Below are 27,585 nucleotides of genomic sequence, written 5' to 3'. Positions count from 1 at the left end.
AGCCGTACTTATTTGAAATGAAAATACACAAATTTCCTACAGATGTGAAATGATACATGATCTAACTTAGTGTTTTTATTAGGAGCACTCAACAAGAAAAATAGTGCTGGGTCCACACCATTTGACAGGAAAAGCGAGCCCAAAGAGTTCAAAAATTTTTGCCTCTCTCACTTTGCAAAATAGTGTGGACCCAGCACTTTTTTACCACATATTTACGTATGGTTCAAACCACATTTTTTAATGCCTACTCTGCCCTTTTTTTTTATTTTTAAGGAACATGCTGCTCTTTTTATTCCTTTCTTTTTTTATTTTCCTGTGCTTGCGAGTCTTAGCTCCCACAGAATGGTTGGTCTGAAGTAGTCCACTCTCTTCTGTCAAGCTAGACTCTATTAAGTTGGTTCTTGGACTGGTCAAATTTGAATTTCTAATTTCGCAAAATTTGCCAGTCTTAGAATCACCTTAATAATTGACATTTCTCTTACTTGAAGAAGTTACTATTTTACACACTTATCATATAAGTAAAAGGGCTGCGCCGAAGAGCACACAGTGCTTGGTTTTTTTGCCCATCCACCCAACCCCCAACCCCTAATGTTCAGTGATGCTGCACTGGACAACCCCCCCCCCCCCCCTCCCTGGTGGCAGTTTAAAAAAACGAGGAATTTTATTGAATACCTTCTATAAATAAACTATACCTCTTTGACTTAATATGTATTTACATTTTCTAACACAGTTTTGTTTTTTTAGGGAGCTTTTTAACGAATGAATAAATAAACATGCTCCTTTGCATTGCCACTTCTCCCCCTTAAGTAATCGATTTGTTTATTTATTTATCTTTTCTTTGTTTCAATTTTTACTGTTTTAGGGAATACCTAGTTGAAGAATTAAACCTTTGATTAAGTTTTTCAATCATTGATGCACTGTAAACAGATTACTGCAAATTTATTGTTTTAGTCCAAGCCATCAGTTCTGTACTCTGAAAGTTTGAGTGCATTGAGGTCTATTCACTTACCATTTTTATTATAAATTTCTACCTCCTGAAAAAGTTTTCTGTTATCTCAGATAAGGTTTTGGAAAAAAAATCCAACTTGATCACTTACTGGTACTCTCATTGTTAGCATTTTTTTTTAACATGTTCCTTCAAAACCTAATCCAATCTTTGCATTTGTTTTCATATTCCACTTTGGATTTTTTACCCCTGAACGAAAGGTAGGAAACTGTAAGTAGAGACCGAATGACGAACTGCACAAATTATAGATTTAAAATATTATTCGGATCTTGTTTTCTTCCTCAGAGCTTCAGATAATTTTTTGTTTGAAATTATAAAGCTTCAAATCGTTTGTAGGTATGTCTTCATTCCAGCTGGTTTTTTTTTTTTTTTTTTTTCTTTCTTTTTTTTTTCTTTTAAATGGTTTTGCATTCAAAATGTCATGATTTAGAAGTGTTAAACACTCGTAAAATAGGAGAAGTTAGGTCTATTTAGAAAATAATTCAATGAATACTTCACTGTCACAGAAAGATTTTTTTAAAATGGATTTTGTTCGACCCCACTGAACCACAGAACAGCAAAACTTTTAGTGAGGGACTATAATTCAAGTAACTTTAAGATCTATTTTCCTTTTATCAATCTGAGAGAGATGAAATTGTATTTGTAGTATTTCAGCTTTTTATTTGTACATTTTTTCCCTGCTTTTAAAAATTGATATTGTATTAAGCATGCCCAACAATGAAGGTTGTGTGCCAGATTAAGTGAACAGCTTGAACAGAAGTTTCTTGTGATCGTTGACCTTTATCATATGAACTCCAAAAAAAACTATGTATTTACCTACCATTAAAATCTAGAGTTTATGTGCCTCCCTATTCAGGTTAACTTCCGTGTCAAGGAGAAATGCCGTATAAGCCTTCAGACGTTGCCAAACCTCCGTTGAAAAATCACGAATTTTCAGGAAAAGTAGTAATATTTTCCCTCCATTTTTTTGAGAATGCAGTCCGTAATCTAATCGAAAAAGTCTTTACCTAAATTACAATGAAAAATGTTCATAACTTTCTTCACTAATACATTTTTTCTCAGAGTAAATTCGGCAACATTCGAATGTTCAGAAGAGGTTTTTCCTTGGCATGACAGTTATCTGCATCTGCATTTATGATTAAAAGCAAAGTAAAGACAAGAATAGTCAAAGATGCCAGTTACATAATTTCTTTTGGAAGTCAAAGCTAACAGTTCAAATAGCTGTACGTGAGCACAAACCTTTACTTTCGTCACTATGTATACAGTTACTAACGATGCAATATGCTGTTCAGTCTTGGGAAAGTTTCATAGATATTTTTAACAATCCAAATTTTACCCTAGGTATTTGTATAAAATGGCATCATTTCTTAAAAAAATTTTATGGCCTGTCGATTTTGTCTTCTTAATTATAAGTTTCAAAATTATATTTTATCATCACATATTCCTCCAGTTTTTTTTTTTTTTTTTTTTTTGGCAACTTGAGATTTTTTGGGTCTTGTTTTTTAAATGTAATCTTCGAGCAAACGTTTAATTTTATGTGTGTGTATGTCAGATCTGAACCAGAGAAGCTTAACCAAAATTCCAACTTTGCCAAGCTTTACTGGAAAACTTAAATGTTTGTCGGATTGTCCTCGAGATGCCAGTCTGAAATGGCCTCAATTGTGCCTTGAAAATGCTGCTCTAAAATGAAGAATGAATATTTTTGTTGGATGATTTCTGTTAGAGATCGAATCACTAAGTGAAAAAATACCTAATTGAAAAAATCGGAGAAACGATTGCCCAACTCCAGAAACTGGACAACCATCCCAAAAGTATGTTGGGTGTAATTAAGATTACTTATAAATTTGAAGCGACATAGGTACCGTAGTTGGGAAGTTCAAAATTTCCATTTGCATGTTCTTTTTAAAAAGATTTAGTCCAGTCAGAGGATCAACATTTTCCAATTTTTTTTTTTTTTTTTTTTTTTTTTTTTTTTTTTTTTTTTTTTTTTAAGATATTAGAATATTATTGTGTTCATTTAGTAGTAATGTTTATCATCTCTTTCAAAGCATGAATCATTTCGAATCCAAAATTTAAGGTGTTAATATTACAATTGCGTTGTTAAGTTATCATGTTAATCATATTTAGAAAAAAAATGTTACTTTATTTCCTAGGTATCTTGATTATTTTTCTCTTTTTTCTTCCTCTGTTTTTTCAAGTATGTGCCCACATTTATGTGTTTTTGCAGGACTGTGTCCTAACTTACAGGGTCTTTTATATTTTAAAAAGTTTGAATTGGCAGGCGATTCACGTTTTTATTATTTCCAAGAATATGAGATAAAAACAACCCTGATATTGTACTTACATATTTTAAAAAGGAAATTGTTGTGAACGAGGATACATCTGGGTTCCAAATTTTTGTACGTTCGATTTAACAGTGAAATTGTGCATTATGTTTTCTCCCATATGTCGTTGCTTTTGTCATCTTGGGTTCTGATCCACCCATCATTGCTTTCTCTTAACTTCTGTTTATGTTGCATCATGCATTTTGAACATTTTCAAGCATTTCCATTTGACTCTATTTCATCTTTTATTTGCATTTTTGTTTATTCTTATGATTTGGCATCTTATGATTTGTTTCCTATGATTTCTCTTGTGCATAAAGTAAAAATAAAAAAAAAAAATAATGGGATGGATAAGCGTTCGTATCTTTTTCCCCGTCACTTACTATGCATTCAAAATTACCAGTATTTATCATTGATTCAGTATTATTTTCACGACCATAACTTTACAGTCTCGTCCTATTCCAATTCTTCTAAATTCCAAAAATTTGTTCCGATTGCTCAAACTCAAAAGCGTACTGATTTAGATATCTCTTAAAGGTTTGTCACATCTGCCACGAAAAAAAAAAAAAAAAAAAAAAAAAAAAAAAAAAAAATACATAGGTAAAATTAATTACGAAAAAAAAGAGAGATTTACTTACTGTATTCTTTCTAAGGTGACTACTAAAAAAAGAGTAAAAAATCAGGAGTTGATCATAAATTATGACAGGGACCTTTTCTTTAACGTTTAGGGAACGTTATTACGTAATTTGGATCGCGTTTCGCTAAAAGGAAACCAGCGCGATTACAATGTTTTCAAAATCGTACAACGTCTTCTTTTCTTTCAAAAATATCTAATGTATGTACTGTACGGTAATCAAATTAACACAATTACCTTTCTTTAAAATCAACAATTTTTTGGTGGGAACAAAAAACCATTTGCTAGTCTGGGAGATTTTTTTGCTACTTATGAAGAATCAACATTTTTACAACTCTGTAATCACGCTGGTTCCATCTTGCTAAATACCTACGATCCATTTTTTAGTTCATTATTGAAGAAAATCACTCAGTTAAAACGTTTGATCATTGGATAGTGCCGCTACTGCAGTTTTGACCGTTAAGGCCGTAGTTTCAGGACGCTAAAGCCAGGATTGTATTTCGCAAACAGATAATTTTTGCAGAATAATTAAAAATTAAGAAGCAGGAGTAATTTAACTAAATAATAAACGGAACTCAAATCTACAGTATAATGCAAAACAATTTGGAAAATCTCGTCATGTAAATACAGAAGATTCGAAAACGCCTTCAATTGAAGCGTGATACCTCATGCGCTCCGGAGAGTTCAAATAGTTGTATCCTTGCGCCTAAGCAAGGCGATAGAAGTTTAATATTAAGGCAGCGTGTCCCCGCTTGGTTTTTTGGCGTTCCTGTGCCGCTACTGCAGTTTCGACCGTTAGGGCGGTAGTTTAAGGGCGCTAAAGCCAGGGTTGTATTGCACAAATGGATAGTTTTTGCAGAATAATTAAAAATTAAGAAGCAGGAGTAATTTAACTAAATAATAAAAGGAACTCAAATCTACAGTATAATGCAAAACAATTTGGAAAATCTCGTCATGTAAATACAGAAGATTCGAAAACGCCTTCAACTGAAGCGTGATACCTCACGCGTTCCGGAGAGTTCAAATAGTTGTATCCCTGCGCCTTAGCAAGGCGATGGAAGTTTAATATTGAAGTAGCGTCCCCGCTTGTTTTTTCGGCTTTCCTGTGCCGCTACTGCAGTTTCGACCGTTCAGGCCGTAGTTTAAGGGCGCTAAAGCCAGGGTTGTATTTCGCAAATGGATAGTTTTTGCTGAATAATTAAAAATTAAGAAGCAGGAATAATTTAACTAAATAACAAAAGGAACTTAATTCTACAATAAAATGCAACAAACTAACGTAGTTTAAGGGCGCTAAAGCCAGGGTTGTATTTCGCAAATGGATAGTGTTTGCAGTATAATTAAAAATTAAGGAGCAGGAGTAATTTAACTAAATAATAAATGGAACTCAAATCGACAATAATATGCAAACGAATTTGGAATGTCTCGTCATGTAAATACAGAAGATTCGTAAATGCCTTCAATTGAAGCGTGATACCTCACGCGTTCCGGAGAGTTCAAATAGTTGTATCCCTACGCCTTAGCAAGGCGATGGAAGTTTCATATTGAAGTAGCGTCCCGGTTTGTTTTTTCGGCTTTCCTGTGCCGCTCCTGCAGTTTCGACCGTTCAGGCCGTAGTTTAAGGGCGCCAAAGCCAGGGTTGTATTGCACAAATGGATAGTTTTTGCAGAATAATTAAAAATTAAGAAGCAGGAGTAATTTAACTAAATAATAAACGGAACTCAAATCTACAGTATAATGCAAAACAATTTGGAAAATCTCGTCATGTAAATACAGAAGATTCGAAAACGCCTTCAACTGAAGCGTTACCTATATCTCACGCGTTCCGGAGAGTTCAAATAGTTGTATCCCTGCACCTTAGCAAGGCGATGGAAGTTTAATATTGAAGTGGCGTCCCCGCGTTGTTTCTCGGTTTTTATGTGCAGCTACTACAGTTTCGACAGTTCAGGCCGTAATTTTAAGGCGTGAAAGCCAGGATTGTATTTCGCAAACAGAAAATTTTACAGAATAATTAAAACTTAAGAAGCAGGAATAATTGAACTAAATAATAAAAGGAACTCAAATCTACAATATAATGCAAAATAATTTGGAAAATCTCGTCATGTAAATACAGAAGATTCGAAAACGCCTTCAATTGAAGCGTGATACCTCACGCGTTCCGAAGTGTTCAAATAGTTGTATCCCTGCGCCTTAGCAATCCGATGGAGGTGTAATATTGAAGTTGCGTCCCCGCTTGGTTTTTCGGCTTTCCTGTGCCGCCAGGGGCGGGGAGGCGATCGCCCCCTAACAATTTGCCGTGGAGGTCCCGAAGGGGCCCCCGCGGCTAATTTTTTTCGAGTCATCGTTTTTTTCCCGTAATGTTTTAATTTCCTTATCCTTTTTAAGCACTAAAAGGCTCCAAATTCTTTGAAAATTTGTCTCTAAGAGTCATGGAAGGTTGCCAAAATTTTTTGTGATAAAGGAACCCCCGATGAATCATGAGAATGGGTTATTTTGAAGTTCAAGTACTGTAGAATTTAACTCCAATAATATCTACGTGTTTAAACAGTGTGAAATTTTCAATATTTACCGGGGGAGGGCCCCCGGACCTTCTTAGAGGGGCCCCCGAACGACAGGTTGGGCCCTTACATTTAGGTCTCCTCCTAACTTTTCGACTACCAGTCCGCTCCTGATTGGATGAAGTCTAAAAATGAAAATGTTTGGCTTCTCTGCCAAAAATTTGTCCTCAAAGAAAAGTGACGAGTCCACCTGAGCAGGTATGGTGACGGCCACTGGCTCAAGTGCAACGATTTCGGTCAGAGGGGGAGCCCACGGTGACCCGTGCTCTGAGTTTCGCACAACGGCACACTCCTATCCGTGCAAAACTCTACGGCGACGGCGCGAGTCCATTATTTGAGTCGGACTCAAGAAACTTGCTCAGGGTCCCTGGTCTTGTGACGCATCACAGTGGATCGAGTCAATTAGAGAGGTCGGACTTGAAATTTTTGACTGAAACTGCAAATTTTGATGTTTATTTCGTCACGTTTTAAATTATAGGGGTGCTAATGGAAGAACATTTTACGAGGAAACCAATGGAACCACTTTTAGAACCTCAAAGTTTGTGTAAAGGGAGTTATAAGCGGTTAAAGTTTCCAAATTTTGTCGCGACCTCTCCTATTGACTCGATCCACTGTGCGCATGTAAAATTACAGGTAGATATCTATACTATAAGCTCCGAGACCTCCTAATTTTGCGAAACTGGTAACGCTTAGTTCCAGCGTTCTACCGGGCCGATTTTCATGATTTTTGCGGCTATCGACGGGCAATTGTCTCTAGATAAGCCAACTCTTTTCAGATTTTCAAAATATGGCCCAGGTTTTTTTATATTACGTGGTAAAGTTGCGAATTCTCCCATTTAAACAATGTTTTATACTTTTTGTCATAGTTCGTTTGAGCGTTCTACCGGGCCGATTTCCATGATTTTTGCGTAAATCGACGGGTAATAGGCCCTAGATGAGCCCGCTGTAATCAGATTTTGGAAAAAGGACCCAGGTTTTTTTAAAATCACGTTATAAAAGTGAGTGAGTTTACAGAATGCTCCGGTACTGCTACCGCTATGCGCGGGAGGATGCGCAGTGGTCGAGGTGGTTGCGCAGTAGCTGTGTAGCCTGCGCATCAGCTCTACACTTATCTACACAAGATTCGCGCCAACGTTTTCACGTCGAGCGGTGGCCGAATCGTCGAAGACGTCGAATGCGTCCACTGTAAACTCGGTGTGGGTTCGATTCCCGACTCAAGAAAAACTTGATTATTACCTGACTATCATTGTTCATTGTTTTACTGCAATAATTCATCAAGCAGTCATTCCAAAACGCGTCCTTTTAATTTTAAAGTAATTTTAAGTAAATTTTAAAATTAAAGTATACCTCATATCGTAATTTTTTAGGGGAAAAATAAAACTAACACTGATAGGAGGGTAAAAATAGGGCCGCGAAGCGGCCCATTGATGGCGCGGAGCGCCTTCAGGGGGTTGGGCCACGTAGCGGCCAGGGGACGTACCCCCTAGTAAATGTATACAGTTCAGGAAGAGAGCCAACAGACAGAAGCGGGAGCCGCACGCCGTCGCGTGTCACCAAGAGCACCTATTTTAACTCCCAGGAGATCAAATTGCATATCCAACTTATTGAAGGAGTTTTGAGTGAGTCCGCTGTGCTCTCTCTTATGCGAATGAGCGTAGCGGACTACGGCGCAGCAGTTGGATTAAGCGCGCCCAAGGTGTTGTCGTTAACGCGAGCACCTAATCTCATTACATTTTCATCCACCAGAAGTCATATTTTAAATCCTAACGTGACGACTGAAGTTGGTTTTTCAGAAATCAAGCATTAAAGCAATTTCGTTTTACCTCACCGTAAATTAAATTTGGAGTGCTCAAGCTGCAAGTCTCATTGAGCGATGAATTTTTGGTAGAAGTCAAAAAATACGCACATACTTTGATCATAATGTTCCCTTCGGAAATCTTCCCTTTCGGCATAACCCCACCCCTCGAAGAGAACAAACTAACGTCATCGTTCAAAATTCGGAATGTTCTGTATTTTTGGAAAAATTGGTAGGCTGTACAAATTTCAAAAAATGTCGATCATCAAGCACTTACTGTATTCAAGAAAATGAAATATCGCAAAATCTGCAAAATCGCAAATTAACACATCGACTTCTATCATTGGAGTAGAGTGGTTACATATTTGCTATGATCTTTAATGCGTGACCGCGTCCATTTTAACAAGGAACACACTTCTCGGGAGAAACTGTTGCGCAGGTGTGATACTTGTCAAGTTGAATCTTTTTATGCGATTTTTTTGTATCAGGTAACCAGTGGGAGGGGTGGTTTTTGAAATTGATAGACAAAGAAGACGAAGGAAAAATGAAAGCGGTTGGTTGCAATGGACAAACGAGACCAGTAATAGACTAACGAACGGTAACCCACGAGATTGACCCTGTATATACTTAGTCCATAATTTGCCTTTGACAACTACCCGTCTCAACCAATAGAGTCGCTCTGTATTCCCTTTGTTCTCTCTGCCTGTTGATTTGTGAACTTTGTCTATCAGTTTCAACAACTAGCCCTCGGAAGGAATTCAAGAAATTATAATCTAAAATCCTGAAATCCCACCAAATATCTAAATTGATCAGTTACTGTATGTGCCAAAAAAGTGCCGCAAGCTAAAGTACGTTTCATTGCACAATTTAAAGCTCTCATGACTGTCATGAACCATGAAAGGGAGTTTGTCTCGAAACTACATTTTGTCGTCTTCCAAACGAAAGAACGGAACTCCATTCCACGGTTGCCAAATTGACTCAAACAATCGTTTTATTTTATAAAAATGTACCCGCCTACGCAATTTCATCCAATATTTTTCTGATTTTTGCTTAAAATCCGAGGAATAAGCAGTGAGATTTTTAGTTAGACATTCCAAAAATTATCCTGGTTTAGGTCTGTGCAATTTTCCATGGGAAATTTGGCAACATTGAAATGTAGATACGTTCTTTTGTGCGGAAAACTGGGACGCGAAGGATTTCAATATTTTCTTGTTGTATGCAAGCTTTAACATGGATATAGTTGCCGTAAACACTATTTAAAAATTCCATTCTCGAGGAGATGAAAGACTCATGAAACTTTTAAAAATCTTCTAGTTTCCTTCATGTTCTTACTAATTATAGGTTAGTGCATTTTTTTTTTTTTTTTTCTTAGTGATTGCTTATTTGCTTCATTCGTTTTCTTGGATTTAGCTCACATTTTGAAACTTGAGCAGCAGTATGCGGGTATATGATTAACTTCATACACGGTTCGTGTTAATGTCTCTGATGACAACTCGAGTTTTTTTGTTTTTTTGTTTTTTTTTTTTGTTCAATTTTCTCAATCTTCAGTGGACAACGCTCGTTCCCATGCGGTCTCCAATCTAAATACTAACTACGGCAGACATAGCTTAACTTCGGAGATCGACCTAGCGACTGAACCACTACACTACCTGCACGCGAAAGTCTGAGGGGCGTAATTATGCCATTTCAGGGCCCCCATTGGAGTAATTTTGCCAGCAAATGATGATTTTGTCTTTAAATTTGAATCCGATACTTAATTTTTTTATTATTCTTTTTTAATCAATCAACATGTAAATAAAGTTTTAAAAGTTATGTTTCTTTAAAAAAACAAAAAAAATGGAACGCATTAAAATTAAAAATTATAGCTATGGGTGTAAAAAAATAATTAAAGTTGAAATGATACAAAAAATATAAATTAGCAGATACAAAAATTGATAGGAAAGGAGTAAAAACGTTTGAAAAGAATTAAAAATGAATTAGGAAAATTTTAAAAATAATTAAGACGTTAACATTTTAAAAAGAGTTAAAACTGAAAAAAATTAAAATCAAATTTAGAACAATTTTTTTTAAAAAACACTCCTAAGTTAAAAAAGTAATAATGTTTAAATAAATACATCTAAATACAGATTATAGCGGTGATAATATTTTTACCGATCTCATTTTTTTTTTTTTGTGTTTTAAGACCAACATACGTGACATTTTAATTTGATTCCACCAGCCGTGAATTTTTGCGGTCACACATATGGGCCTCTGCCACCACTTTAGCCTTCAATATCGAAGAACTCGAAAATGTGCCCCGCTGTTTTAATCTAGAGACCTTCCTTGAAATTTTTATCAAAAACAAAACACTACAGGTCTCCAGAAAAATTAAAACTTTTTAAATAGAACCGTGGATACTTATCGGCACACACCAACTACACGTGCTGAGCTTTCTCCAGATCTCGATCGTTCCACAGATAACTTAGCGATGTTTTATTAGCCGTAGGATCATAATGAATTCCGATTAAAACTTCTGTTGTTATATTGAAGATATTCCGTTTTTTTAAATCTTGGTCGAATGTTTTGTAATATTGACGATCGAGAATTTGAGTCAATGCTAGCATCGACGATTCCTTTTTATATTTCATTTCGAGTAATATACCAACATCTCCCGATCGCAGGTTTCTCAAGACGTATAAGCAGTCATATTTTGACGTTGTTAATTCGGACATATCGTGGTTCTCGGATTTACTTTGTTTTTTAGGGACGTTTTTCACCCGACCTCCTTTACTTACATAAAGTATCCCCGACTTGCTTACTATGGATGCGTGACCTTGTAGTACTCCGCACAAAGCACCTTGCATGTCGGCTTCATTCAATGGTTTCGTTTGGTTTAACAGCACACTAATGGAATTTTTAAATCCGATGAATCGGCTGTTGTCATTTTCTATGATGATTGCACTGCGTGCGTATTTTTCAAGTATATCTTTTGAGATCATGAATTTTTTTAATAAAAATTCTGTTGTATACATTTTGTCAAAAAGTTGCTCTTTAACCTCGAGGTTTGGGATTTTAATGTGAGCATTGTTCCAACCGAAGCGTCGTACAATTGTAAATGCTCCTTCTTCTACAAGCATTTGTAAGATCAAGTTGAAGGTGGGATAACGATCTTCTGTAAAATTTTTACGTTTAATATACTTTTTGAGCAAGAGAAAATCTTCTTTCTCTATTAAGTCTTCGATATTAATGGTAATTACTTTATCCATGTTTGCATCAAGATAGCCGCCCAAGTGCTCATACTCGAAAAGAGAATCAAAATAACGACCGAAAGGGTCCCAGTATGGGATAATTTTTCCTGAATCCAAAAAACTAATCACCGACTCCATGCAAAACATGGATGAGCCTTTTTCTGTTTTGAAGCCATCGTAATAATCTGTCATTGCGTCAATCTTATCTTCGACCGAAAATTTTTTGGTAAGATGTATGACTTCTTCCCGTGTAAATCCATAATACGGGGCAATTTTTGGATGATCAAATATTCGATAAGACTGTAGATTATTGATTCCAATACTACTTGTACTCCCTACTCTGGTGATGCCAGTAAGCAGTGAACGCTTGATAAAACCCGCTTTGCTAGGTTTTACTAAACTCTTCAAAAATGTGGCGAGAAAATCAATGATTTTTTCAGCATCATCGTTTGAAATATCAGGATTGAGCGTTGCTTGTGTTATCGGCGCATCGTATTCATCAATGAGTACAATGACCCGTCTTCTGAAGCTCCTGTAGAGCAGAGTAGCCAATTCATATCCTGCGACAAATAGTTCCACTTTGGATAGATTTTCTGGGTCTATCGTATACTTTGTATATATTCTCACAAGTTCAGGGTCATTCGCGAATGCCGGCTTAGGAGATACGTAATTACCGCCATTGAAGAAGTGCCTACTTCCTTGTCTTTTAAATTCTTTTTTGATCACGATCGTAAACTTGTCTAGAAAATCATCGTATGAGGTAAAAGTCATATCGAATACCAAATGAAGTACAGGAAATGCAGCAAAGTACTCTCTGAAGACTTCCTTATCCTGCCCAATGGCAAGTTTTTTAAACACATTCCACTTAGTAAGGTTGCTTCTGTCGGCTGTGTGACCATTCTCGTCCGTTTCTATCTCGACGAAATTCTGAATCATATTCAAGTTGACCGTTTTCCCGAAACGCTTGGGTCCATGGAGAACCACATGCTCAGTTCCCCGGAAATCGAAAAATGTACGAATTAAATTTGACTTGTCGACGAAATACCTCGACTCTACCATATCCATAAAAAATTCGGTGTTCAGGGAACGCGATTCTCCGTGCTCCACGTTGACACCAGCAACCTGCAACATGAGACAAAGATTGGACTAATTTTAAGAATGGATGCGGCATATTCTTCGAGAAACATGAATGCAGCCAGGATCACATGCACAGTATTGGACAAATTGCAGGAGTGGAATATAAATGATATTAAACGGTTACTGTGAGGCCTTGTCTCCACGAGCCGTTTCGCGAGATTTGTCCCAGGGAAAAATCCCACTTACGAAGTTGGGAAAAATATTGAGTTAATCAATATTTTTCCCAGTACCAAGTATGGTACTTGTAACCCTAGGACCCACTGAGAGAAGAAGAAGAAGTGAAAACGAATTTTGCGATATTTTATTCATTACTACATTTTTCATGTTTGTTTGGTTAAAATAATATTTTAATCCCGGTTAAATACTCGACTTTAACTAATTTATCTTCCCGCGCAAACTAGTCGCAGGACTGTATGAGCCCCATCCCGTGGAGACGCGGTAACTGGGAAAAATCCCAGAAGTTTCATTCCTGCGATTCGAACTTGGGAAAAATCCCATGAAAACGTCCCGTGGAGACAAGGCCTAACGATAGACGCAAGGGAAATAATTTTTGGGGTGAATCGCTGCCAGAAGGTGCTGAAAATCTTAAATTTCTGTACCTATGCGTTGCCGAGCAGTGCAGAAAATTAAGGCATTGAAACCATTCAAGAATCATAGCATCAGTTGAATGAGATCAAATACAGAACCATACGAGCCCAATAATTTAAGTTGTCATGCCTTTTCATAAGCTGAGAGGCGTTGCCAAAGCCAAGTGGTAAAAACAGATTTTAACAATTAAGTTCTAGACTTATTGCCAAGTTACGATCGGAAATCAAAATTAACTAATAAAAAGAATAGCGGAATTGGAATGAAAGGCGATGAACGGCAACACCGTGGAATTTGCAAAAAAATGTCACTTTTAATACCGTTAGGGGACTACACAAGTTGAAATTCTTTAAAAAATTATTTAAAAACACAAAGATAAAACACACTCACTTGCGTAAAATTGTATAAAATAATAACCGGGACGCGTTTCGGGAGCTTAGCTCCCATCCTCAGCCGCGACTGAAGGTGTTTGTTTACCTCGCAGCTCATTCCGCCAATTTGCCGGGTTGTCATGTTTGTCGTCGATAAATTTGAACAACACATTCGTGGCGCCCGACTCGTCAAAATTGAAATTGTTGTTCCGCTTTTTGTAAATGAAAATATTCTCCCATACATCTAACAGTTTTTGCTCCTTTACTTCCTTGAGGAGCCTGGGTTCAAAATTAATATTGTGTCCTGTGGACCAAAAATGGTGTGCCACCGCCGAGCGTGTGATTTCTCTGTTTTTCATATTCCTCACATGCTCTTGGCCCCTGATTTTCAATGATCTTTTCGTTTGGCCCACGTAACATTTGTGGCAAGTGTTACAGTTGATTTCATATATCCCAGGTTTTGCAGAGTCATCTTTTTCTGTTGTTTCTATTTTCTTGCTAAATCTGTTCATTAAATTGTGATTGTTTGTGAAGCTTAGCTCAATGTCCAATTTTTGAAAAACTTTTTTGAATTTTGGACCCCATTTGGGATGGAAAGAGAGAAGAAAACAACATCATCAGTATTGCCAAGAAAAATCATTTCCAGGAGGAGGAAATCAGGCAAGTCATAAACAAGGTGAAAAGGAAAGTGAGGATGAACAACTTGACGACTTTGAAAGGAGAAACCAAAGATAAAAGGTATAGAAAATTTACTTTCCATCCCAAATGGGGTCCAAAATTCAAAAAAGTTTTTCAAAAATTGGACATTGAGCTAAGCTTCACAAACAATCACAATTTAATGAACAGATTTAGCAAGAAAATAGAAACAACAGAAAAAGATGACTCTGCAAAACCTGGGATATATGAAATCAACTGTAACACTTGCCACAAATGTTACGTGGGCCAAACGAAAAGATCATTGAAAATCAGGGGCCAAGAGCATGTGAGGAATATGAAAAACAGAGAAATCACACGCTCGGCGGTGGCACACCATTTTTGGTCCACAGGACACAATATTAATTTTGAACCCAGGCTCCTCAAGGAAGTAAAGGAGCAAAAACTGTTAGATGTATGGGAGAATATTTTCATTTACAAAAAGCGGAACAACAATTTCAATTTTGACGAGTCGGGCGCCACGAATGTGTTGTTCAAATTTATCGACGACAAACATGACAACCCGGCAAATTGGCGGAATGAGCTGCGAGGTAAACAAACACCTTCAGTCGCGGCTGAGGATGGGAGCTAAGCTCCCGAAACGCGTCCCGGTTATTATTTTATACAATTTTACGCAAGTGAGTGTGTTTTATCTTTGTGTTTTTAAATAATTTTTTAAAGAAAAAAATGTCTCAGGAATGAATAGATAAACGAGGGAAAAAATACGTTGGCTTTCATTTGCTGGTAGAGCGGCCCAATTTTGAGTTTGGCGGTGGTAAAATTCCGGTTCTCGTCAGAGATGGCTTATGGGACTTTCTTTTACCTCTCAGACTTTTCTTTTTATTTCTCTTTCCATCTTCTTACCTTGTTTTTCTAAAAGTCTTCTTATTGGTAAGACTGTTAAAAATCCCGGCGCGAAATTCACGCTTATTATTCAGTTGCTATTTTGACCACCTGTTACTCTGAGTGCATGGATTCCGGATCCGGCGCGAATTTCGCGCTCTGGCGGGAGTCAAAATCTGATAGGCAAACGTAAGGAACTGCCGCAGCATGGATTTGAACTCAGGTCGCGGCGGTGATAGGCGAGTGCGCAACCACTTTGCCATTTGGCGCTCATGTCAGACATCGCTGAATTCACGCTACTTGAGGTACCTCAAATACTTATTCGTCCGTCGTTGGTGGTATTTCCGCTCTGATCTATTCACTCAGAGTACGCCGCGAAAGTCGCGCGGTACTCAGAGTGAATCATCGATTTTCAACAGTGAACCTATGTTCCCGTTTGAAAAAAAGCCCTTATTTGTCTTTCGAGTACGCATGTTACTTCATGATTTCTTCTCCTTTTCTGACCTGTGGGGGGATACCATTTTATCCCGGTTTTCATACGTCTGTTCAGTTTCATCACGATGTACCGAGTTTTATTCCATTTCTTGCGGATCCGTCATATCTCCCACCCACCCCTCCCCATGTGCCGCAATGAGTCACGATTTATCCTAGTTTATCCCGCTTTATTGAGATTATCCCAGTGTATGCAGTAAAGATTTCTCTCGTTTTATTTCTTAAAATTCCCCTAAAAAATTCCTTCTTGCTCTTTTGAGAGCATAAACTATTCTTGTCAATAAGGACTTTCCACAACTCAGTCCCGATTCCTCATATTTGTCCCTCATAAAATGTTACATGGGGACGGAGTTGTGAATTCCGCTTGTTTGATTTAGGGAGGAAAAATTTGAGGTAATGTTTACCACCAAAACAAGACGTGCTCCGATATTAGGACTAAGTATTACGTGTTAAAATAGTTGAAGTTTGTTGCAGGTTAGCTTGTAAAGAAGCAAGAACAGAGTTGAGCTAGCGGCTTCAGGATGATTTTGAAGTTCACATATGTAGAAAAAAAAAAAAAAAATGCCTCGCAACATTTTTGTTGATTTTTACAAAAATTCCTCGTATTGTTACTGAGTGAGGTTATAGAGAAGAGGATCACCAAAATAACCACAACTTTCTTTCTACAAATATCGTCTCTGGTTGCTCCTATATGTTCAAAATGAATGTCAAAAATGGAAATTTGCTTACCGCAAGGGGTGGTAAGAGGGATTTATTTCCGTCATCTGTTTGCGCTTCATCTTCGGGCATCAGAAGGGCATTAAGTGTCTAAAAAGAAATGTGGAAACAAGTCGTACTGTAAAATCTTTATCGTTTAAAGGGACAGCTGATTCGAAGGATGTAAAAACATTCGCGTGCGATTATATTATCCTTTTAGTTGCTTTGCATGATTATTGAGCCCGTCCTAAATAAAAATCGACTTTTTATGCCAGTGTAACCTTTATCCCACACAAATAAAAATTAAAGTTTTGTACAAAATGTTGGCCAAATCCGGAAAAACTCATGTGAAAAAATAAAAATTAGACACCCAAAACATATACTAGGTGTCATTAATCACTTAAAAATACCAATATATAAATATTATATGCAATGTAACCAACAAAAACAAAAAAAAAAACGGTAAAAGCCCCTTCCAGTCTATGTGTTCTTGCCTTAAAATTATTGTGTTCCAAAAAAAAAAAATAAAAAAATAAGAAAATTAAAAAAAAAAAAAAAAAAAAAAAAAAAACAAAGAAAGATGAAAAGAGGAAGAACAACGTAATAACAGTCTCTCTAAAGTTAAAAAGGGAAAAGTTTAAAAGAGAGGAAGCTCAAATTCTGTCTTCCCTTAAACCTTAAAATGTCTGATATCATTCGAGGTCAAGATTTTTAAGTACAGTTACGCCTCAAAATTACAACGAGCAAATGGACAGGAAATTCTGCTCAACGTCCCCTTCAGTTTGTCTCTATCGCAACCAGCTCACCTTTGAAGCTGGTTAAGTTGCCTGAGTCGTTAATATAAGGAAACATTATTGGACTCGCTCCCTACAAAAAGATTCTGAGCGATAAAAAAAAATTCTCCGAACACAACATGGAAAAAAGGACAGTCATTTTAATTGTCACAACTGCTAAAGTAATATCGTTTGGCTGTTAAAAAACGGCACAGAGACCCGATTAGTGAAATGACATCACGTTTGTCTGTCATAATAACTGACGATTTGCTGTCAGATCGACAGAAAAAAAAATTAAAAACTGACAGCAAAATCTGCTGAACCTACATCAAATATAGTTTATTATACTGGCAGCGCAGCTGCTGGCGTAAATGCCGGTTTCCCTTAGATTGACATCCACGCTGCTTTCAATTTAGCAGTGGCTGCTGCAGGCTGCTGTCGAAATAACAGCTCCGCTGCACTCATGAATGCAGGATCGTCCTTGCGATTAAATCCACGCTGCTGTTGATATAGCAGCGCTGCTGCAGACGTAAAAGAAACATTGCCCTTAAGTTTTCATTCACACTGATGTGGATGTAAACGGTCCATCGCGGGGCATGACACGTTCCTGTGAGTAATGTATGTGAGTAAACCTATGGTAAAGAATCGATAAGAAGGTGTTCGCTGCGAACACCCTAATTATCGATCTTTTTCCATAGGTTTAAATGGCATAACAATCGATATATCTCAATTCACGCCAAGCCACTGGTTCGAAAACAAGTAATAAGCTGCAATACTTAATGAGATCCCCCGCGCATATTTGGACCGCGTTAAACAGAAAGGAACCAAGCCACATCAGCTATTGCCAAATTGGACACGGAAATTTGATTTTTTACGAGAGAACGTTTGTGCGGATTTCTTTGAAAATTTCAAGGAATTATCTTTGTATTATGGAGAAAATTTACTGAAATATGCACAAAAATCCGCACAACCGTTTGTATGTAAAAAATTAAATTGCCCAATTAAATTTGGCAATAGCTGATGTGGCTTTGGTTCCTTTCTGTTTAACTCGGTCCATTTGTAATGGGTACGAAAAATAAAGCTACTTACATGAATGGATAGAAGTAACAACATGAAACGAGTCATCATTAGGAACTAGAAACAAGCTAAACACGCAAAATAACTCGCGAGACGGCAAGCAAAACGATGACTGGAGGGATCCGAGATAAAAACCAACAACTCCCTCTACTGCGTAAAATACACGCGCAAAATTCAGCAACGATTCTCAGAAACCATCGGACTAATATTGGATTTGTCTGAATTATTCGAGTAGATTTGACACAAATCTGGATGAAAATAACTCGAATTGGCGATATTTCAGCCGTTTAGCGATGACTGTTGACTCCCGCATGCAGCTGCTCAGCGTGTGATTGCGGCATTATTCCTGGGTAGACCCCCCCCCTCTCCCTCCGTCTCCAGACGGCTTCCTGGCCAGGGCCACCCCTCGTTGCATCATCCCCACTCCAGCGCCTCAGATGCGCGCGCATCCGTCGCCGAGTGGAGGACCCCGTCTTCCCAGCGGCCGCTCTTGCCGCTGATATATTTAGTGTTAGTCCATAGAGAAAAAAAGGAGGTGTTTGCATCTTGAGGTTTGTGTACCCTATGACGTAGGTCGGTACAACCTGGCCAGCGAAATCCGGAATTCGAAGTATGAAAAACGGACCATAATGTCCCATTTTTTTGCTTAAATCAACTCATGATATAATTTTAAGCACTTTTTATAGAATGACTTTCTTCCATAAATTACACCATTTCCAAGAGAATCGATGATAAACGTCGCTGTACCGACCTACGTCATCAAAAAAATTCCAAAATGCCCGAAATGCAAACACCTCCTTTTTTTTCTCTATGGTGTTAGTCTCCTTTTCTGAGCCTCCTGCGCTTCACACGAATTTGAGGCTCCTGCCTGTCCAGTACTCCATTTGGACTGCATTTTGCAATTTGGAACTATAAATTGGACGTATTTCTGTCAAACGGAACTAAGCGCCAATTGAACGTATTTTTGCGAAAAGGCGCTAAACGCCATTTCAGACTAAAACCATTGGCGTTTCCGTACTAATGGACCGATTTTGGTTTACTTTAGCTTGTTTGAAAGCTGAAGAGTTCCTCTAATTACCCACGTTGCCGAAATTACGAAAAAATGCATATTAAGCGAGATATGGGGGATTTTGCACGTAGGTCCATTTGATTTAATGCGCTAACCCGGATTCCGAATTAAATCAAAAGGCGCTATCTCCACTCGATTGACGCGCGCGCGGCAGAGCTTGATGGAAACTAGGTGAAACTTGATGTCGGGGGGTATTTTTGGACGGGAAACTCGAATTTCGGGTCAAATTTTGAAAATTCAGAAATCCAAGATGGCGGACATGACCTAAAATGCTATCTCGGCCCCTGTCCAGCCGATCTTGGCGAAACTTGGTATCAGGAGGTATTTTCGGACGGGAAACTCGATTTTGTGGTCAAATTTTAAAAAATCAGAAATCCAAGATGGCGGACATGGCATAAAACGCTATCTCGGCCCCTGTCCAGCCGATCTTGGTGAAACTTGGTATCAGGAGGTATTTTCGGACGGGAAACTCGAATTTCGGGTCAAATTTTAAAAATTCAGAAATCCAAGATGGCGGACATGGCATAAAACGCTATCTCAGCCCCTGTCCAGCCGATCTGAGTGAAACTTGGTATCAGGGGGAATTTTCGGACGGGAAACTCGAATTTCGGGTCAAATTTTAAAAAATCAGAAATCCAAGATGGCGGATGTGGCTTAAAATGCTATCTCCTTTTTAAACAAACGCACTGCACGCCTAGAATGGCCGCCAATGAAATTGCGTAACGCGCATGGGCCGAGTTGTGAAGGCCGGAGGGGGTGGGAGCCCAAATATACCTATGTAACCTCAATCTGCATTCCCGCTGCATCTTGCCAATGTGGATTAGATGTGAAAATTTCCACGTTTGTAAACTTTAAATATATGGCACTCTACGTTCACATGCACCGCCTTGTCGAGGTGCGTGGTTTACCTGGCAGCGTCGGATCGTGAATTCCCTTCTTGTGCTGATTACATATGTTAAAATTTTCGTATCTGAATAAAAACAGTTTCCGTTGTCATTTTTAGCCCCTAATACCGAACTTCACACAAACGATTCAGGTATTGAGCTATTGTTGAAGGCCACATCCGCCATTTTGAATTTTAAAATTTTAACAATGAGGTTATTCAGTAATTTTTAATTTTTGCATTTTTTTGGAGGATTGAGTACGCACGGTTCGCTGGAATTTTCTCCGATTTTTTGAAACATTATAAACCCACGGAAATCAAGTTCGAAGTTGCGTATTCTGAGCTACCATTTAAACTCGCGTCTCCGAGGAAGTCAAGATGGGGCCTGACGAACCCCTAGGTGACGGTCACGCTTTTGACCACGTAATCCTTCCAGCGCGCTCTTAATACTCATAAATTTCTAAATACTGTTCCGATTCCAATAAAGAACCTAACAGTGATTTTAATGAAAAGTTAAGTGATTCCGATGGGTTTGTTAATTTATTCACTCGTTAAAAGCCCGTTATCCATGTCAATGCACAGTACACACTGACATCGATCGAGCCAGAGGGAACGCACGGTCGATATGTGACCGTCACTCAGGGGATCTACCAGACGACATCTGGGATTTTTCGGCGATGCGCGTTTAAATAGGAGATAACATTTTAAGCCACATCCGCCATCTTGGATTTCTGAATTTTTAAAATTTGACCCGAAATTCGAGTTTCCCGTCCGAAAATACCTCCTGATACCAAGTTTCACCAAGATCGGCTGGACAGGGGCCGAGATAGCATTTTAGGTCATGTCCGCCATCTTGGATTTCTGAATTTTCAAAATTTGACCCGAAATTCGAGTTTCCCGACCAAAAATACCCCCTGATACCATGTTTCGCCAAGATCGGCTGGACAGGGGCCGAGATAGCATTTTAGGCCATGTCCGCCATCTTGGATTTCTGAATTTTCAAAATTTGACCCGAAATTCGAGTTTCCCGTCCAAAAATACCCCCCGACATCAAGTTTCACCTAGTTTCCATCAAGCTCTGCCGCGCGCGCGTCAATCGAGTGGAGATAGCGCCTTTTGATTTAATTCGGAATCCGGGTTAGCGCATTAAATCAAATGGACCTACGTGCAAAATCCCCCATATCTCGCTTAATATGCATTTTTTCGTAATTTCGGCAACGTGGGTAATTAGAGGAACTCTTCAGCTTTCAAACAAGCTAAAGTAAACCAAAATCGGTCCATTAGTACGGAAACGCCAATGGTTTTAGTCTGAAATGGCGTTTAGCGCCTTTTCGCAAAAATACGTCCAATTTGAATTCCTTTTGAGGAATTAAGAATGCCGGATAGCGTGTTCTGTCAAACGGAACTAAGCTCCATCGAAAAGCATTGCGAGTATAGGACCGAATGAGCCCGACGCCTGGTTCCGCCGCCAATCCAAGCCCCCCTCTACCTTCCTCCCCCGATGGCGCTTAGTTCCGTTTGACAAAAATACATCAAATTCTAGCCCGGTTTAAAAACAACGTATGTGCCATTAGTTTCCCTATGCACATAAGTGTTTTTCCAGGAGAGCCAGAACTTATAGTTCCAAATGGCAAAATACAGTCCATTTATTTGCCGCAGACTGGGTTCACCTGATGTACTTCACTTCGTCAAATAAATCTTAAGTATGAAACATAACCCACGTGTTCCATCACTTTACCCTGACTCCACTGAGTCAATTGAGCGGCTACCGGCACGAACTTGGCACATCTTTTAGATGCGCTGAGAAGTTTGCGCTGACACTTAACTTGACTCCTGGCACGGCACGTCTCGGACGCGCTTATCAGTTCGCGCTGATTGAACCTTTTCTCTATTTTTTTTATTCTTTTATTTATTCAGTTGAGGGACGTCAAACCTCCCTAAGGGAAGCCTTCTTTTATTTTTTATTTTTAATTATTTTTTTGGTTTTTGTTTTGACGCTTCCCGTTCACTTATCTTTGCATGGAGAGTTTGTCTTGATGTAGGTAGAGGTGAACTCTTGGGATAGCGTGGGATATCCCCTCCATTTTGGCCTCAACTTGAGAGCTTTTTTTGAGCTTGGAAGTTAATTTTAGAGATAACCAGTGGCACCATCGTGTTTCTCGCGAGCTTTTACGTAAGAATCAACAGTCAAATCGCAAATTCCTCACACTCCATACATCTCCATTGTGACATTATTATACCCAGTTTTTAAGTTTGTGCACCAGACTATGCAGTCGAAGAAAGGCGAAAAAGTGTGGCCCTTGATTTTATTAGGGTTCCGGAAACCCCGCTCAATATTTCTTGCTAACAGCTCACGAAAATTACCTAAATACAAGCATGGGCTGCTCAATTTGGACTTACAAAAAACCTAAATGAACAATATGCAAATTAAGAAATCTTTTTTGTTTCTCTTTCAGTGGAAGATGTGTACCGGAAAAAAGCCATGGAAAACAAGCGGCGTCAAATTTCATTAAAGTCTAAAAATTACTAATTTGGACGCTAAACACCGAATTAACTGCAGAATAAGCCCCCTGAAATAAAAGTAATTAAATTCACGGAGAGACAAAATAGTAGAATTAATAGTTAAATTTATGTCATCATTGTATCAAATTGTAAAATTACTTAAATCATGTCGTTGCACTTGTCTACTCGATACGGCAAACAAGCGATGGGGTGGAGGTGGGGAGGGGGTATGGGGGACGGTATGGGGGACGGAATGGGAGGGGGGGGGGGTTTCTCAGACGTGGGTTGATCGAAAGAAAAAGACAAATTTCCTAGTAAGTTCGTACCTGTTAAATTCCGGCGACCATGTTTTTATGCACTTCTCTACTTTTCTACTCTTGCGTTAAAGTCGCTCCAAATCTATGCACCTTCAATTAAGCGCTAGAAAACTTTGCGTATGAAGGTGATCTTACTACAAATTTTCAAAAGCTTCTGACAAAAGAGAAATTGGTCATTTTTCTTGTTGTCCATATGAAATTTCTAACCAGAAAAACAATTGTTGTCCGTTGGAATCAAACTGCGCACTGAAAAATAATTCTAACATTACTCGAGGATCCATTGCCTTTTTCTACACAATTTTTTATACTTAATTTTCTACAATGAAAACTAATAAACGGCATTGAAAAATCCAGTGATTTTCGTGATTCCAGTGAGCGAGAGGCTTCGTTGAGGCGCTCAAAGTAAGCACTTTGTCGTGTGTAACGAGCAGCTGGAGTGCCTTCAATTATTTGTGTATGCAACTTAGACATCTCTGGGGCAGAAATAGTCGTATGAGTGGAAGGCGTTGTCATCAACCTTTAGTTTATCGATTGCATTCGTGTATCGAACACTGGTTATGGGTCCATGTCCTTAGTGAAAATTGTTCATTACAATTAAATCGATTTCAAAGCTATCCTAAATGAAAGAAACTCCTCTTCTTGATCCCAAGGTAAATTTGGGAACTTTCCATACCTCATGAAAAAACGGTGCTTTATTCATTTTATGTAAAACTTAAAACTAAACCTCTTATGTTTCCGACATTTTTTCCATGTGGTGACTACTTTTTTAGGGATCAAACATCGCAATTTTAACGTCCGTTCTTCTTTTATGGCGTGGATCTTCTCTCACATCAGTTGAATTTCTAGACTCGTGCCAATTCAACCAAATTGGCCTAACTTTATCACTCTTAGGTTTACTCTATTTTTAGACAACCTATTTTAGGACTAATAAACATTAGTCTATTATTTACAAAATTAACTATTTTAGGACAAATAAACAACCTACCAAATGGAAACGCTGTGCGAATTTCCTACAGGCTACGTAGACATATATATCAGAATGCTTAGTTCCGATCCTGTCTACTGGGCCATTATACGATCCATGGATTACGTAGCATGGATAAATGACAAGATGCGCTGTTGCCACGCAACAGCTGCCAACGGTCGCGGCGCTGAGTGCAGGACGGGGGTTGTGCCGCTTAGCGGTCCAGGCATGAGGCCCTTTAGTAAACACATGACACATGTCACTACATGACTCGTTCCTATGCACATGCTTCGATCATGCTCCGATGATATTATTTCTCGATATGATACGAAAAAGTGGGTGATCTTTGTTTTTAATTGATTTATTTTTATCTCCCAATTCTCTTCATTGAGGAAGAAAATTCGGTGAAAAACAGTCGAAAAACTCAAGAATGCTTTCTCACAGAGCATCACATGATCAGTGCATGCACATTGAGGATTGGAATTTCACTAACGACCGCCAATTTTCTAATCGCCCGATAAGATTAATGTCTCTTAATTTTTTATAATTATTTTTGTTTACATACTATCCGTTATTTATAATCGTGGAATAATTTCAGTTTTATCTCTCGGTTACTATGTAACTTTCTTATCGCTCAACGGCCACACACATTAATTTTCCAACTCTTTGTTTCTTAATATCCATTTATTCTCTTTACACATCCATTCATAATCCAGTAAATTTTGTCGGCACTTTTACATCCGAAATTTTCAACTGGAAAAGGAACATCCATCGATAAATAAATAAAATATTAAGTAATATAGTTGCAGCTTTGTAATGCAAGTGGGCCACTTTGGCTTTTATTCACCCATTTTTTTTAAAATTCAGTCATGAAAGTTATGGGTTGAATGTGCTTACTAAGTAGTCCGAAGGGGTTAAATTCTTCGAATTTTTATGGTAGAAGATTTTTTTTTTTTGTGACAAATCTCTTACAACCTCTCAGGGACCACTGACCGCGGCAAGGCCCCCTAAAGTGACCACATTTAGCAATGAGAAACTACTATTTCTGGCTCATTTGAGGAACAACATGTATGCCATTAGTCTCCCTATGCAAAAAGGTGCTTTTATGGAGGAGCCAGAGATACACGGAAAAAAAATGAAGTGCTGATTCAGCAATTCAATTGCTAAAAACAGTGAGTGCAATGTTTCAACGCAGATTTTACAACAAAAAAATGCTACTTCAACCGCATCGTAAACTAATTTAACCACATTGTAAACTAATTCAACCACGCGCACGGGGGTGGTTAAAGTAGCATTTTTTTGTTGTAAAATCTGCGTTGAAACATTGCACTCACTGTTTTTAGCAATTGAATTGCTGAATCAGCAATTCTCTTTTTTTTCCGTGTAGTGGTTCCTTATTGCAAAATGACAGCCAAATAATTGTAGAGACTGAGTCAAATGTTTCCAATGGTCGTTGGAAGACATCGTCAAAGATGAGCCTAACTGCATCACACGTTACCAGGTTTCCGCGCATGCTTTAGTTATTTTTTTACTTTTTTACGAGGGAACCGAGCAGCATTCTGAGCAGATCAAAAAGGACATTGCAGAGATCAAAGAGTGGCTCACGGCGACCCCGCACCTTCCAAGCGTGGAGGATGAGGACTGGCTAGAGACAATCCACCGCAACTGCAAGTTCCGGCTTGAGAAGACCAAGTCCAAGCTGGACGCTTACTTCTCGCTTAAGGTGAAATTTTAGTCCCACATCTTTCCCTGTGCAACTTTTGTCCCATTTAAGCGTCTCATTTAAGGGGCCTACGTTACAAGAGAGTTACGAGGGTTGAGGGAGGTGCACATTGAGACTTGAGATGAACAGGAGAAGCCCTCGGCGCGGCAGTCGGCATGTAACACATATTAGCGCCTACAAGACTGCATGAATACTTCACGCAATGCATCAAACACTGTGCTGTCAGCAACGCAGCGGTCGACGCGGAACGCATGGCGCCCACAAGACTGCATGAATACTGCACGCATTGCATCAAATACAGTGCAGTCAGCGCGAAACGCATAGCGCCTACAAGACTGCATGAATACTTCACGCATTGCGCCAAACACAAGCGCGGCGCGGCGGCGGAAGTTAAAATTATTAAACCACATTTATGTTTGTTCGTTCATAATTTGTTCGTTCATTTCTCATAAATGGGAGGCCTTGTCAACACAGAGATAGGTTTACGGAACTTTACTTTCGCGCAAAGTACCGTGAACTTTTGCTAGCAGTGTTGACAGGGCTTTCGCAAAAATAAGGCGTTAACGATTTATCGAATATCGATAAACAAAGAGTGGTATCCTCCTTTTTGTCCCGGTTAATGAATGTACATGTTTTATCCATGTCTATCTTGTTTTATTTTTAACTATAATCGAAGATAGATAAACAAAGATCAATATATCGAAGGGTGGGATGAATTCCATTTTATCCTTTTCCATCCTATTCTATCCCTATCTATCCTGTTATATACAGATATATCCCGTTTCACTCTGATTATTCCCCTTTTCTTAGAATTCCTCCCTTTTAACCCGGCTAATATTAATACATCCCCTTTTTAACCGTGTCTATCCTGTTTTATATCAAATGATACATCGAAGATTTTATTCAAATTTCCTGGGGATTTTCAACGACGTTTTATGATTGGTTAATGAAATGACCAATGAGAATGCAAATCGACACGAACGTTCACACAAAAAAGGCCTTAGCTTTTTTTAACACAGTAAGAAAATAAAACATGAAAGCAAATTGGGCAACATAAAATGCAGTCAAAGTGATTCTGGCTAAATTTTTTCACCTCGCCTCTAGATCCCAGCTGAGAAAATCGCTCGCATTGATCATGAGAGATCCGCTGTTCACATCTCATCTGCGTCACGGCATTTTTATTCTCGCTTAATCTCACTCTCACTTTCAAATTAATATGCACTCATCACGAGCATGATCACAAGGAATCAGATGTGACTTATTCACTATATTGCGCCCATAAGGCATGCTGCAAAAGCATGTATCAATTGTTTTGGAGCAATTCTTTGCATTGAAAGAGCTCCAGCCGGCTCAGCGATGCCACGGTGTGTGACATTCACCTTATTTTTTTATCCCCTTGTTTATTTTTTATGATGTGCAGTTTCGTCGGCCTCTTGTGGTGTAGTGGTTGTAGCGCTGGCCATATGACCAAGAGGTCCTGGGTTCGATTCCTGGCCACGTTTTCAGCCGCAGTTCGATGGTCTCAGACAATGGTCATCCAAGGCAGAGGTAATAAGCGTTGGATTAGCCAATACACTGAAAAAAATTATCGGCGTTTTTACCAAGGTCCGTTGGTACCTTTACCATCTCAAGCATTAGTAAACCAAGCATTAGTAATTAGTAAGCATTAGTAATTTTACCAAGACAGACTGGTAAGCTTACCTAAAAACCGGTATTTTAACTGTTTTTTTTTTCAGGTAAGAATACTACTTTTAATGGTAATCAATTCCCAGTAACTTTCCCATTTTATCTCGGTAATTCTACCACAGTCGATAAAAAATATTAGCGTTTTTACCAAGGTCCAGTAAAATTACCCAGAAAGTTCGATAATTTTACCAGGATTTCTCGGTAAAATTACCAATTCCATAAATAGTAATTTT

General features: G+C 38.4%; 1 protein-coding gene across 1 annotated transcript; it reads right to left on the bottom strand.

Annotated features, from left to right (window-relative positions):
- Nucleotides 1-10,059: 10,059 nt before the first annotated feature.
- Nucleotides 10,060-18,530, bottom strand: LOC109034707 (uncharacterized). Its single transcript, XM_019047985.2, has 3 exons — nucleotides 18,221-18,530; nucleotides 16,392-16,469; nucleotides 10,060-12,663 (listed from the first exon to the last, which is right to left on the bottom strand). Exons 1-3 carry the CDS (start codon nucleotides 18,257-18,259, stop codon nucleotides 10,729-10,731), a joined length of 2,052 nt encoding a protein of 683 aa, XP_018903530.2. The 5' UTR covers nucleotides 18,260-18,530; the 3' UTR covers nucleotides 10,060-10,728.
- Between the last annotated feature and the right edge of the window lie 9,055 nt (nucleotides 18,531-27,585).

Source organism: Bemisia tabaci, chromosome 9 (genome assembly GCF_918797505.1).
Source record: "Bemisia tabaci chromosome 9, PGI_BMITA_v3".
Lineage (NCBI taxonomy): Eukaryota > Metazoa > Arthropoda > Insecta > Hemiptera > Aleyrodidae > Bemisia > Bemisia tabaci.
The sequence above is the reverse complement of the archived record's forward strand: the minus strand, read 5'-3'. Positions and strand labels throughout refer to the sequence as shown.